General features: G+C 44.6%; 1 protein-coding gene across 1 annotated transcript; it reads right to left on the minus strand.

Annotated features, from left to right (window-relative positions):
* Positions 1-976: 976 nt before the first annotated feature.
* On the minus strand, positions 977-8,339 carry LOC143439939 (sperm motility kinase 2A-like). The gene is made up of 3 exons (XM_076926516.1): positions 7,882-8,339; positions 1,803-3,361; positions 977-1,361 (listed from the first exon to the last, which is right to left on the minus strand). The coding sequence occupies exon 2, from the start codon at positions 3,333-3,335 to the stop codon at positions 1,848-1,850; it is 1,488 nt and encodes a 495-aa protein (XP_076782631.1). The 5' UTR covers positions 3,336-3,361; positions 7,882-8,339; the 3' UTR covers positions 977-1,361; positions 1,803-1,847.
* Positions 8,340-15,209: the final 6,870 nt, after the last annotated feature.

The raw sequence follows: 15,209 nt of genomic DNA on the forward strand, positions 1-15,209 counted from the left end.
CAGGCACTGGCCCCGTTGTGAGTAAGTGGTCAAAAGACTGACCACAGTTGAGCATAATACAGAGGGCAGTCATGCCCAAGCCTACCACTCCCTGGCTGCAAGAGCCTCCTATAACACCTGTTCCCTGAGGGTTCCTGAGGCTGAATCTAAATGAGGCAAAGAGTGCAGTTTAGAGAGGGGTGTTTCCTGAAGAGATTGGTGACATAAAGAAGCCAAAAGCTTTCTACTAGGACAACTGGAATGATGTTGTAAGTGTAGCTCAGGAATCTGAGACCTTTCCATCAGAGTGACGGGTATACACATGAACGGCTTCAGTGCTTGTGAGATTAGGGTTCTCCAGGCACTGGTAATCTGTCAGGTATGGTAGGTGTTGGGGTTGGCATTGTTAGGTGATGTCCCTGTGTTAGAGCACATCTAGTCTGTGACAGGAGAACTTGTCCTGTCACAGAAAACATCCCTTCTTGTCTTTTTCAACAAGGATCCTCCTTCTGCCCCAGATGTGACTTGTTCACTGAAGGACACTTGCCTGAGATAGGACATAAGGGAATACCATTGCCCCGTGGATCTATAGAGGAAAATGTCACAACAGGAAGAGTGAATACCTTTTAGGATACAATTATTGTCCTGGTGGTTAGGATGGACCTGTGGCTCCTCACAACCCTGGGATCCACCCCATGCCACATCTGCAACACTTCACAGGGTTACCAAGGTTGTCTTAGTGCAAGTATGTCAAGCTGATGGTACCTAATGTTTTCTCTGTTCCTTCTGATAATGCTTCTTTGTCCAGAAGGACCCAAAGTCCACCCTCAGCTTCTACACTTCCCCCTTCAGGTACCTTAGAACTTAGTCCCTTCAAAGTCACTTTGAATGATTTGGAAGTTTGGGGCACAATATGATTCTTCCTGGGGCTTTGGAACACCACAGGGCCAATTTTCCTATGTCAAGAAGATGTAGGAAAATCTCTAAGGTCATCTTTCACAAACGTCTATTTTATTCTCTGTATCATAACAAACATGTCAAGAAGCCTTGAGTCTTCTACTAAGAGTGAGGCGGGAATGTGAACTGGAGGAAGGGTCTGATGTGACCCTGGGTAGGCAGAGGGGCTCCTGTCTCTACCAGCTTTGGACAGGCTTTCAGCCACTGCCATGAATAGTGATGCCTTTGAGGTAGGATTTCATTTCTCCTGCCACCTGGAATTTCATCATTTGCTCCCTTCCTCCTGGCTGGACCCTGAAAGTGTGGTGGACCTGGAACATGATGGCTTTCCACAAGGCTCCCTCCTGCAGGTTGGTGTCTGCACATGGGTCCTCTCCAACACTGTGACTGTAGAATTGTAGCATCCGGCATCCTCTAGTGATCTTCTAAAAGGCAACAACACATGTGAGAGGGAAACTGGGAACCTCAGCTGCACAGGACATCTCTCCAGCTGTGGTCACCCTGTTCCACACGGTTCCCCATGCTGCCTCCTCCTATCTGAACTCCCTCCCCCAATCTCCTAGTTCCAACTCCGCATTACCCTCTCCTCTCTCAGCATCTTCCTCTTCCTTCTCCTATTTCCTCCTCCTAGCATGGTCAGTACCCTCCTGCTGTCTCCTAGTTCAAAGTTTATTAAATTTCCCATGCACAGGATACGCATGGGGGTGACCTCTGGGATGCTAGATCTATTGGTAGGTTCCATTTAACCATCATCTCATGGTGTCTAGACATAGCTTCCCCATGCATGGTACCATACACCCATGATTATAATCTGCCAGTTGACACAAACACGAGTAAAATAGATACATTCAAATACTGAAATGTACCTGGGCCAGGCTGGATGCTTGTTCTCCGGATGCCCTCCTGGTGTTTTATGTCTGTGGGGAGACTCTTTTCTCCCCAAGGAGACGTTCGTTTCTTGCTGGTATACAACAACAAAGCTTCCTTAGGGTATTTCCTATCTTCTTGACCCATCCCTTGAATCCTGTGCGCTGGCCCCTGCTGGGGACGGGCTTGTGCTCTGCTGAGGCACTGGTGCTGCTGCTCTCTCTGAAACACATTGAGTACCCAAAGGGGACACTCCTAAAACGTATGTGGGCTTGGCCCATTGTTGGTGTAGTCTGGAGTGACCTGCAGGGAAGAACACCAGGCCAACTGACTCTTCTGTTTTCTCTCTGCTTAGCCTTCTGGCCACGGGGAGACATTTGACTGTTGGAAGAGGAAGAAAACAAAATGGGCTCGCTTCTTCTCCTTAGTTCCTGGTGGAAAGTAGCAGGATAATCAAAAGAAGGGTATGGTGTTTTCGATGGACTCATGGATGGACCCCTGGTAGGGCTGTCACACTCCTGAAGAGCCTGCTCTTTGAAAAAACAATATGAAGCCATGGCCTGATTGTATTTTTTATGGCATAGTGAGTCTTTAATGTCTTCTGCTTGAAATCCAAGGTGTTCCATGGCTTTTACAATGGCTGGGTCTGGCCTGAGGGGGATCTGTTTCTCACAAGGATCTGGGAACCCCTCTGAGTCCTTTTTGAGCCAAGGATGCATCATTACTTCAGTGATGGTGGGCCTGTGTATTGGATTCGTTGTCAGTAGGTAACTAATTATGTGTTGGAGCTCTATTGACAGGCAACGGGGGATAGAATACTTTCCTAACACAATCTTTTTTCGCAACTGCGGTGTGCTGGCATCATCAAACGGGAGCCTTCCTGTTGTCATATAAAATAACACAACCCCCAGAGTCCATACGTCGATTTTGGGGCCATCATATCGTCTCCCGAGGAGTACCTCGGGAGCACTAAATAGATAGGTCCCGCAGTGAAAGCTCAGCTTTTGCCCAGACTTCACTTGGGTGCCAAGCCCAAAATCAAGAATTTTTATTTTTCCATTATTGTCTATCATAATATTATCTGCTTTTAAATCTCTGTGAATGATCCCCTGGTCATGGCAGTAGCTCATAGCACTTAATATTTGTTTAAATATTCTCCGTGCCTCATCCTCCTGCAGGTAACCAGCTTCTTGGATGTGTTCATAAAGTAGTTTACCTGTAGCCAACTCCATGATGAGGTATATTCTCTTCTTAGTCTCAATGACTTGAAACAGAGAGATGATATTGGGATGGTTGGTCATTTTCAATATATCAACCTCAGAGGTGACCGGATGGCACCAGTGCTCCCTCTTGCGGATTATTTTGACAGCCACGAGCTTGCCTGTGAGGCGGTGCCTCGCCAGCTTGACTTTGGCGTACCCCCCCTGACCGATGGTATTTAAAACTACATATTGAGAGTGGAAACTCTCCGTGCCAGAGGGGCTGGGCTCCGATCTGAGCTTTTCTGACTCTTGTTCGCTCTCAGAGCTCATTTGAGGTAACAAAGTATTAATGCTACCTAAGAGGGAAAAAAAAGAAAGATAGAAATGAAGAAATGAAAGAAAGAAAGCTAAGATAAGAAACTAAGATAATGAAAAATAAGCAAAACAGAAAACTAAAACCCAACCAAAATAACAACAACAGCAGAAACCCAGAAAAGCAAAACCACACACAGAGCCAAGAAAATCCAAATTAAAAAGTCTAACTGCAAGTCACTAGGAGGGAGGAGCACAGCTCAGCAACACTGAGAAGGAATATTACTAATTGTGTAAGAAGAAAAATGTGCAAGAAGATATATAAACAATCAAAGAAATTTTAAAAATTAACGATTAGAAAACCCAAGCAATGTAAAATTAAATTTAAAAATTTGAACTCCAAACAAGCAAACCTGTAAAAAGGCAAAAAAACTTAGAGATTAAAACAAAATGCCACAAACTCATAAAAAGTTCTAGAATATGCAAAGAACAAAAAAAAATTACCAAGAAAACAACCCAATGAATAATTGGGAATATTGGGATAGGGATCTGAAAAGAGTTTTCTCAGAAGACATGTAAATGGCCAAGAAATATATGTATACATATATATGTATGTATGTATGTATATATGTATATATATGTATGTATATATACATATATATTTATATATTTATATCTATATCTATGTCTATCTATATCTATCTATCTATCTATCTATCTATCTATCTATCTATCTGTCTGTCTAAAAATGTTCACCATCCTTGGCCATCAGAGAGATGAAAACTCAAACTTGTTTGAGATTTCATCTTATTCTAATTAGAATGGCTAAATCACCAACGCTGGTGTGGATGTGGGGGATGGAAATCCTCATGCATGCTGTCCATGGGAGGATATAAGCTGGTGAGGCCATTATAAAAAAAGTGTGGGTGTTTTTCAGAGAACTAGAAATTGATATGCTACATGGTCCAGCTCAAGGATCCTCAAGGAACTCTATTTCCTACTGCAGAGACACTTGTTTCTCCATGTCCAATACTATTCCATTTATTCACAATGCAGGGTATGTAAACAGCCTAGATATCCATTTGGCCGATGAATGGTTAATGAAAAGGTGGTACCTACATATAATGGAATGTTATTTAGCTGTAAAGAAAACTGAAATTATGAAGTTTCCAAGTAAATGCATGGAACTGAGCCAACCCAGACTCAAAAGAACAAACATGGCTGCTCTCATACACCCGCAGATCCTTGCATCAAAGCTTCAGATTTCTTAGTACAACTCTTGTATCTCATAGAAATTACATTTATTAGTGTAACTCATATCTCAGAGAAATTTCTTTGTGCAATGACACAGAAACTCAAAACTGGTCAAAGACTGGAAAATAAATGTTATCCAAGTGCTCAGTCAAAAACAGGGATGTGTACATTGTACCCTCCCTCCTTTCCTCCTTCCTTCCCTCCCTCCCTCCCTCCGTAGCATAGGGACTACCATGGAAAAGGGGGGCAGAGAGATTGTAAGAACCAGGGATTGGGAAAGGCCAGAACAAAATAGCATCTTCTTGACACAAGAAGATCATGGCACTCATGAATTCCCAGCAGCTCTGGCTGCCAGCATGAGATCTACATGAAATCAAGCATTCCGACATGACCAACCTCTAGCAAGAACATTGGCAGTTGATGACATCTAGGGAAGAAAGAGGCAATCCTCCTTAAGAATGTGTCTCCTGGTAGGTCAATCACACTCCAGTGGATGTTCCCACACTCATGAATATATATGACAGCAGGCTATTAAAAAACACATGAATTTGTGGGTTGTGGGGAGTGGCTGTGAGGTTGGATCTGGGAGTTGCTGGGGAAGGACAGGGAGTGAATAGGATCCAAATTCATTTTATGGATGTCTGAAATTCTCAAAAGATAGGATAACTTCAAAAAAAAAAAAAAAACCAAATAATCAAAAACTTAACACCCCAAACAAAGCCAAAGCAGAAACAACCAACAATAAAACAAACAAGAAAACCTAGAAGAGCAAAAACTGGTAACCCAAAACTGGCACAAAATTCCCCCAAAATAGAAACATGAGAGAGAGAGAGAGAGAGAGAGAGAGAGAGAGAGAGAGAGAGAGAGATTTCAAACAAAAACCTCAACAAATCCTGAAAGAAAAGAAAAGAAACCAGAAAATAAAATCCAAAGCATAAAAGATTAAAACTTAAATAACCCCTGGGCTGTGGTGGTGCACACCTTTAGTCCCAGCATTCAGGAGACAGAGGCAGGCAGATCTCTGAGTTTGAGGCCAGCCTGGTTGACAGAGTAAGTTCCAGGACAGTCAAGATACACAGATAAACTCTGTCTCAGGAAAAAAGAATTAACATAAAACAAAAACAAACCCTCCACTATCCACAGGCTGGGGAGATAGTTCAGTACTTAAATAGCAAAACACAGGGGCTGAATTTCAATCTTTAGAAACCCCGTGAAAAATAGTCCACCAAGTCATTTTAATTTTAGATTATGAAGTGGACCAAAGACCCCAACATAAAACCAGACACACTAAATCTAACAGAACAGAAAGTGGGAAATTCTCTTGAACTCATCGGCCCAGGAGACAAATTCCTGAAGAGAACATCAATGGCTCAGGCACTAACAACAACAATTAATAAATAGAACCTCATGAAACTGAAAGCTTCTGTAAGACAAAGGACACTGACATTAGGACAAAACAACAGCCTACAGATTGGGAAAAGATCTTCACTATCCTACATCTGATAGAGGGCTAATATCCAAGATATATAAAGAACCCAAGAAGCTAGACACTGACAATCCAAATAGCCCAATTGAAAAGGGGTGCAGAGCTAACAGAATTCTCAACAGAAGAATCTCTAAAGTCTGAGAAGCCCTTAAGGAAATGTTCAATGTACTTAGTCATTGGGGAAATACAAATCAAAATGACTTTGAGATTCCATCTTACACTCATCAGAATGGCTAAGATCAAAGTCTCAAGTGACATCGTCATGTGCTGGTGAGGATGTGAAGCAATGGCAACACTCCTCTATTGCTGGTGGGAGTGCAAACATGTACAACCACTCTGAAAATCAATTTGACAGTTTCTTAGAAAATCGGGAACAGTTCTACCCCAAGACCCAGCTATACCACTCTCAGGCATATACCCAAAAGATGTTCCACCATACCGCAAAGGGACTTACTCAACTCTATTCATAGCAGCCTTATTCATGACAGCCCGAAACTTGAAACAACCCAGATGTCCCTCAATTGAAGAATGGATAATGTAGTTTGTTATCACAATGGAATACTCGTCAGCTATTGAAAAACAAAGGTATCATGAAATTTGAAGGCCAATGATTGGAACTTGAAAATATCATCCTGAGTGAGGTAACCCAGACCCAGAAAGACAAACATGGTATATATTCACTTATAAGTGGATATTAGCTCTAAAATACAGGATAAGCATGGTATAATCAACAAACCCAAAGAAGCTAATTAACAAGGATGACCCAAGGGAGGACACTTGAATCTCATTCAAAAGAGGAAACCAAAGAGTAGGATGGAAGGAGGGAACCGAGGGGGAGAAGGGGTTGAGAGGACACCAGGGGTCCAATAGGTGTGGGGAGAGCAGGGAAAGTGGGCAGAAGAGGGCTGAGTGTGGGGGATGCATCTCTGGAATGAGTTTGAGACTTGGTGGGGATGGGCTAGGGGGAGGCTCTAGGGAGTCTGTGAGAGTGATGCTAGTTGAGACTCCTAGCAGCTGGGGTTGGAGAGACTGAAGTGGCCATCTCCTGTAGCCAGGCAGAATTTTCAGTAGTGGGAGGGGGACACTAACCAACCCTCAAAACCTTCAACCCCAAATGTGTTCCACCTACAAGATGTTCAGGGATAAAGATGGAGCAGAGATTGAGGGAATGGCCAGCCAATGACAGGCCCAACTTGAGACCCACCCCATGAGAGAGAGAGCACTATTAATGATATTCTAGGACTTGCAGACAGGACCTAATGAAACTTTCTTCTGCAAGGCTTCAATCAGCAGCTGATGGAAACAAATACAGAGACCCAGAGTCAAACATTAGGCAGAGCTTGGGGAGTCTTGTGGAAGAATGAGCAAGCCAGAGGGGTCAAAAACACCACAGAGTCAACTAAGTTGAGCCCATGGAGGCTCACAGAGATTGAACCACCAACCAAAGAGCATGCAGGGGCTGGACCTAGGCCCCTTACACATTTGTAGCAGATGTGCAGCTTGTCTTCATGTGGGTCCCCTAACAATTGTAGCTGAGGCTGTCTCTTCCTCTGTTGCTTGCCTTTGGATCCCTTTCCCCTAGCTGGGCTGCCTCTTCTGATCTCCGTGGGAGAGGACAAGCTTAGTTCTGCTAGAACTAGATGTCCCAGAACAGGGTGGTACACAAGGGGTTGGCCTCCAATTCTCTGAGAAAGAGAGGGAGTTATAGGAGGAAGGGCATATGAGGTGGGCCTAGGAGGAGAGGAGGGAGTGAGGGGCTGTGACTGGGATGTAACATGAATAAATTTTAAAAATTCTTTTAAAAACTTAAGGTAGATGCCTTACCTTAGAAACAATGGCCAAGGTGACTGAAGGCCTCAAATCTTTCCCTCACACAGGTGTTCTCACACCTACCACACATGTACTTACAGGACACAAACACACACACACACTCGTGCTCGCACACACACACAGATTCACCCACAGTCACCCACAGGTATATCTACACACACACAAAGAGGTACTCACACGCAAGTAAACTTAAAACAACACACACACACACACAGGTACTCACACACAAGTAAATTTAAAACAACACAAACACAAACAGGTACTCACACGCAAGTAAACACAACACACATACTACTCACACACACACACACGCAACCCTTTCCCCAAACACACACCGATCTTGACACACACAAGCTCACATACAAACCAATCAAAAGCAAAATCCACAACCAGCTCACTAGATACAACAAAATCGCAGAGGGCACCACACCACCACTCCTCTCAACGCACTCAAAGAAATCCAGGTGTGACCACAGCTTAACATCTGCTGGCTGGACCATGTCACAGTTGCTCCTCATGAGGTCATAGCCGGACCTGTCCTGCCAGGGCTGGGAGGGACTTCAAGGCTCTGGCTTAGGTGGGCTGTGGAGACTGACATTAGGCTTTCAGAAATCAAACCTGTAGGATGTGCTGATGTCCTCAGTTCTCTGGTTTGAATGTTTGCTGTGCCTCCTGCTTTAAAGTCCTCATGTCTACACTCAGCATGTCACTTTTGCATTCCAACTGATGGGTCCAAGATGATGCTACAGCTTAAGTTTTTTAAAAAAAAGTTCATAGGAAGACCTAGGTGGCTGCTGTCTTTCTGACATTACTGTAGCCATGTTGTTTTATACCTGTAGCCTGCTGTCTTACATTAATAACAGAGGACCCTTCTCATGCCCGGCTAACCATTAACCACACATCCCATTAAGGTCTATGCTCTGGTAGTCTTGGAAATTCTCCTGACACTTGCCCTCCTTTAGGGCCAATCCTAATTAAGGTCAGGTAGAATTGCTTTGTACAGTTAGCAGCAATAAGCTTGGTCCTGAACCAACCACCCCACTGCCCAGCAAGACTTCCTGCACCTATGTGTGAGCTTTCATGGTTGCTATGTGATTTTTGCTTTTTATAAGCCACCCCTGGGAAACAGTCAGGGTTGCCTTCTCAACTCCCAAGTCTGACCTGCATCCTTGATCAATCAGTCCCAGGATATATGTTCAATAAACTACCCTTGCTTGACTGAGATAGCTGTCTGAGTGGTTTGTGGGGTGATTCCTGGACCACAACACTGCTCATGAAATATAATAAAGCAGCTTATTTCCACATGTGAGGAGGACAGGAAGATACCTTTCTCATAATTTCCAAGGTTCTTTATTCTTGTCAAAAACATGGGAGGTGAGCTGGTGAGATGGCTCAGAGGTTAAGAGCACTTACTGCTCTTCTGGAGGTCATGAGTTCAAATCCCAGCAACAAAATGGTGGCTCACAATCATCTTCAATGAGGTCTGATGCCCTCATATGTGTGTCTGAAGACAGCTACAGTGTACTTACATATAATTAATACATTAAAATCTTTTTTAAAAAACATGGGAGGGGCCAGAACATCTGCCCCGCAAAGTATGAGGACCTGAGTTTGAACCCACAGGAAAGCTGGGTACACACCTGTAATATCAGAATTCCTAGGAAGAAGGAAAAGCAGTTGAGATAGAAAAATGCCTGGGACCTTGTGGGCCAGGCAGCCTGACATATGTAGTATCAAACCACACACCTGGTTCAAGCAGTGTAGAAGAAGGTAAGGTCTGACAAAAATGTCCTCTAACCTCCACACATGGTGGGACATATCTGTGACCATATACATGCAAGCTTGTTTCATTCTGTCTCTTTCTCTCCTTCTCCTTCTCCCCTGTCCTCCTTTCTCTCTCTCTCTCTCTCTCTCTCTCTCTCTCTCTCTCTCTCTCTCTCTCTCTCTCTCTCTTTCTCTATCTCTCTCTTTCCCCCTCTCTCTCTTTCCCTCTCTCTCTCTCACAATACACTCACACACTATTACATACACACACACATACACTCTCACACACATTTATACAGTATTAAAAATACACAAACTCACTCTCACTCTCACACTCACTCACACTCACAGACACACAGAATCGTCGAGTGTACACAGTGTTATATTAAAAACAACAAAACAAGCCCACTTTATGATGTGTGATTCTCTAGTGAAACCCTTCTTCAAACATGAGGAAGAAACTAACACACTCTCATAGATGAAGACTGAGTCAAGGGATTTCAGAGTCTCAAGAAAGAATAAAGAACAGGTGATCCATGGACAATCACAAAAGGCAAGGTGAACTTTGCTTCCTCTGAGATTTGAGAGATGCTATGTCACATGACCCTAAACGGCTGGAGCAGTTGGTCAGGGCTTTGAGAGCAGCAGCAACACCTTTCACATAGGAGAGGTGGTATTTTAGCATCAGTGTGATCTTTATGGTAACAAAGGAAAATAAAAAAACAAAACAGAATAACAGAGAGGAAGAGAAAATCAAACATTTCTTTACTAAAAACCAAACTGACGGCAAAAGACAATAATCAAGGAACAGAGACAAAGCTGTGAGGCTCATAAAGAACACAGCAAATGCTTCCTCGGTGGCTAGTGCATTCTCTCTCTCTCTCTCTCTCTCTCTCTCTCTCTCTCTCTCTCTCTCTCTCTCTCTCTCTCTCCTTACCCCACCCCTGTCTTCACACACAGAGGTTGGCAGGTTGTATAGAAAAGTAAGTCTATGCAGTGTGCAGGGCTCGCTTTAGACACTAAGGTCCAAAGGTGGCACAGGCCTGTGTGAGGACCAGATGCTCTATGTACACTGTGAACAGATGAGCTGTGCTGCTGACACAGATGAAATAGACTCTGAACCACAGTCAGGTCACAGGACCCAGGCTGCTGTATTATTCCTGAGCACCCAGTGCAGCTGGAACTGAACTATTGAGCAGTAACAAGCTCAAGCCATGAAAGGGCCTTCACTTTTTAGAGTGCTGTGGTCAGTGCAGTGTGTAGTGCTTTCCTTTTGAGGACTCTGTTCTGGGGATTTGAGTCTCCTGTAGAGGAGCCTCATGTATGCAGACACTAAGCCTGGTAGGAAGATCCTCATCTTTGGAGTTCACTGCCAGGCTTGAGAGCAGAAAAGCAAAGAAACAGTGAGACCTGCCACCACTGGTCATTGTGGCTCAGCTTCTGACTTTGCAGTTGAGATCAGGGACCCTGGAGTCCTCCCTAGTCTGAGTCAGTGATCTCAAGTTCAAGTCCCTGCTTCCTGGTTTGTAGTATCAAAGGACAGTTTCAGGTCAGGGGAGCTGTGAACACCATCTAGGCCTTGCTATCTGCATTTCAGGAATATTATTGATACCAAGAGGAAGCAAGGGCACTGAGCTGTTAGTGACTATTAAGTCACCCTTCACCCCAACCAAAGTGCTCAGGGACCTGCAGTCTTGAGCTAAAACCCAACCCCCAAACCCAGATTCTCTGATCCTTCTAGCCCTACATTTTGGTTCTGCAACACCTCCCTGCCTTGCCTCAGACAGTTTTATCACTGAAAGAGAAGGTAAATTCTCTTTGGCCAGCTCTTTTGAAAGGTGTCCTTTGTAATGCTCAGTGACACTGCAGACTAGAACAGAAAGAGATCACCCTTCACAGTCCTGGGACTCAGTCTGTTCTCAGTCCCCAGTTGTGTTTTAGTTATTTCTGAGCAGACTCACTGCCTGAGGGATGTTGAGAATGTGGCATGATGGGGCCCTCTGGGCAGTGTGTAGGGTATTGTAGGTATTGAAAGCCTGACCAATGCAAAACTTTCACAGGAACTCTGCAGAAATGACAAACAGAACCTAGTTCTGTGTACTTGTCCAGAGCCAGACCTGACATGGCCATTCTGGAGCTGGAGGCCTTGAGGGAGTTTAAAGTCTTGGTTCTTGGGAACTTGGCTTTTGCCCCTGAAGACACTGGAGTTAAGCTCCAAGGCCAGTGTGGTCAGCCCATGGCACCCTTGAGATATCTTGTACAATGTTGTACTTTGTACAGCGTTACTTGGTTAGCCTCTTGCTGATTTCACCCCACTGTATGATAGTTCTCCACTGATACTGTCCCTTTTCTCCCCAGGAAATAGTACATAAGAAGCTGTGATTTTTAATAAGCCTGTTTGGCATAGGACATAGGTTACACAAGACTCCCAATCCCAAACTTTTCCAACTTCTTATCATCTAATTCCTTGGTCCTTCTGCTTGGAACCCTGTCACTGAGGAAGGCTTACTGGTCCAGGTCCTACAGAGACTGATAAAAATCCCCAAAGTCATGTGTGAGATGGGAAATTATTGAATCTCTGAAGAAAGCTATGAAGGTATATGTACTGACAGTGGGGAACAGGAAATGATGACTGACTGGGTGAGAGGTGCCTCCCCTCTCGAAATGCTTGAGCCACTGTTCCTAGTCTATGATCCCTTAGTCTATGTACTAAGTACTAAGTACTAAGTACTAAGTACTATGTAGTCTTAGTACTACTCATCCTTCACTCCTAGATTAAACCTCAGCTGAATCAAGTCTAGGATGATGTACTTGTAGATGCCAAGGAGTCTGGTACCAGACTGCATAAGCCTGCAAACACACACCGGCATATTGATTGGTAAGGAGATTCCAATAGGTGGGAGGGACCCTAGATGCCCAGATAAGACCTGGCCAGCCTTCCCTGGGCTGAGAGATGTTGGCATTTGTCTGCCCCAGTCCAAATGACTGGCCTCCTAGCTGAACTACTACTTAGGACATTGGCCTCTGGGTGACTTCCCCCTCCAAAAGCAGTTTAGGGTCTCCCTACCCGCCTCGAGCTCTTGCAGCTGCCGGAAATCCTGGTACCAGGTTAAACTGCTTTTGGAGATCTCCAGGAGTTCGCCAGGCCCCTAGGTAATCTCGTGATGACCTGATTATCTGTGCAGTTGCCTGATTTCTTACTGCCTTTCTATGGGGATGCCAATAGGAATAGCTCGGTAAGCCCCCCACCCCCTCACCCAATAGGCACTACATTGTCTTCGGCCACACCCCCAGACACCCCACTGGGTTGTCTCCTTAAAATCCTCAGATCTCTAAAATTAATGCCTGATTTGAGGCCTTCCAAATTGATACATCTCTCCAATAAAGTCTGGATTTGGTACCTCTAGATAATGGTTTAAAGTGGCCACCTAATGGCATGCTAGGCCCAGTCATTTTAAAGGGTCTTCATACATACATAAGGCAGTCTGGTAAATGGAAAGAGGTTCCCTACATCCAAGCATTCAGCTACTTTTGCTCTAATCCCTCCATGTGCTCTGCTTGTTCCCCACCCCAGGTTTTTTTAGCCATTCACCACTGATCAGAGTAACCATCCACATGGTCCCAAGAAAGATTTCTTGAGCTCAGAGCTAACCCTTCCCTGACCCTTTTTCTAGAACTCCTCTTGGGTGAGACACTTCCCCTCTCCTCTTGAGACAGTTTCTTTTTCGCAGCTGAGTACCCCAGGCCGGGACTGGACAGACTGTTCTCTCTCTCAGGAGCACTGGCTCCAAGCTCTAGTCCCTAGCTTGTCTCCCCCAGGGGTCAGTCAGCTGCCTGCTAATGTAGGCCTCTTCCCCTCCTCGGTCATTTACCACCAACTGTGACCATTTAGTTCAGCCAGTTTGCCTGAAAAGCAGCTGGTCCAGGACCCTGCTTGCTCCCTTCCCCCTGGTCCTTACCTCTGTTCTGGGTCTACTCCTTACATTCTGCCAGGGACCCTCTCTGAGATTTGTTTCCCCACATGCTCAACCACCAGCACAAAGGGCTTGGCTACCTGAACAATTGAGGAAGGCTCTCTCTCTTTCTCCCTCTCTGCCAGGGACCTATGAAGTGAGTGTTAGCAGTGCCTTCTCCCACAAGAACAGCTAACATGAGCGTTGCTGTGACATGCTTTTCCTTGCCCACTGCAGACTCTAGCCACCAGAGGCACTGGGCAGTGACTTCAGGCTGCTAATAGGAGTTCCCGCCCTGCAGCCACAGCAGACCTGACCTGCAGCACCTATGCCCTCAGCTGCGGGCCCAGAGCCCCAACCTGCCAGCCATTTGATCGTAGGCCACTGTTGCCGGCTTTCTTATTCTGGCCCTACCCAAATGTTTCCTTACTAATACTAAAATGTGCTTTTCTCTACCTACAGACCCTGCCAAAGTTACTTAAGACTCTTTCCTATCCTGTCTTAATAGATTTTTACTACTGCTATTAAATTCTATTCAGTTACAATTAATCTTATGGCTCTCAATCTTGGCAGAAGTCCGCTAATAATATATTTAAGTTTATAGCCGACAGAATTCCCAAAGCCTCTAACAGTTGACCCAAGATGGTTTCAGAAGACTTGGACACCTAGAAGATACAGCCTGGATTGTATGCTATGATACAGTCACTAACAAACGCAGTGGACTAAACTGGATGTTCTGAGTCAAATGACTTGGCTAAACCAAGGTAAGTCATTTCTCATGCCACATGTATCCATTCCACAGAGAAAAAGCCCTGCGTCTTCTGCACTTGGAAGCCAAACTGACTTCGCCCAAGAGACTATGGAGACCATGGGAACTGTTGGCTAGTGGACTCTGTCATTTTTTAAAATAATATATAACTGGTAGATTATTGTTACTCTTTCAGACTTCTGACTACATTGACAGCTAAGCTTTCATAGATGTAATCTGTTACCTCATTACCTAAACTCAGTTGCCATCAATTAAATGCTTCATAGTTCCTCTTCTTGCTATGCCACCATCCTAATATTATCTAAGAACCTATAAACTTGCCTACCTCTAATAAAATATTGCACTATACGATCTGACAAAGGTTCATCTTAAAGACTGCTCCTGTTATTAACTCATGCTGTTATCTCTTTTGTAAACTTATAAGCTACAGGAAACCCACTCAGATCTACCTCTCATGGACCAAATAGACACCATCCAGATAAGTACATCAGCCTAAAGTTCCCACTTACTACCTATTCCAAAGGGTGGGATCCCTCTGGGTTTCAAATGTACATCTTAGAAACAATTTTCTTTCCCCCAAATGTACTTAATCTTATTCCCTACATCTTGTCAAGTCCAGGCACATCCAGAACAGCTCCAGAGAAACAACCTCCAGATGCTCCATCTCCTGTCACATACACAGCTGCTTCTACTGGACCTGTTCCTTCTGACCTATCCTCAGATGGCTCCATAGACCCTGGACAGCAGGAAACAGCCAACTCTCCTAAGACCAGACAAACATCCCCCATACTCATTCTTCTAGGTTTCCTCTAGAGACTCATCGCCCCCCCCCCCCC

This window comes from Arvicanthis niloticus, chromosome 28, assembly GCF_011762505.2.
Source record: "Arvicanthis niloticus isolate mArvNil1 chromosome 28, mArvNil1.pat.X, whole genome shotgun sequence".
Lineage (NCBI taxonomy): Eukaryota > Metazoa > Chordata > Mammalia > Rodentia > Muridae > Arvicanthis > Arvicanthis niloticus.

Coding starts and splice junctions, on each gene's coding strand:
- LOC143439939 (XM_076926516.1), bottom strand. CDS start 3,335: ATGAGCTCTGAGAGCGAACAAGAGTCAGAAAAGCTCAGATCGGAGCCC.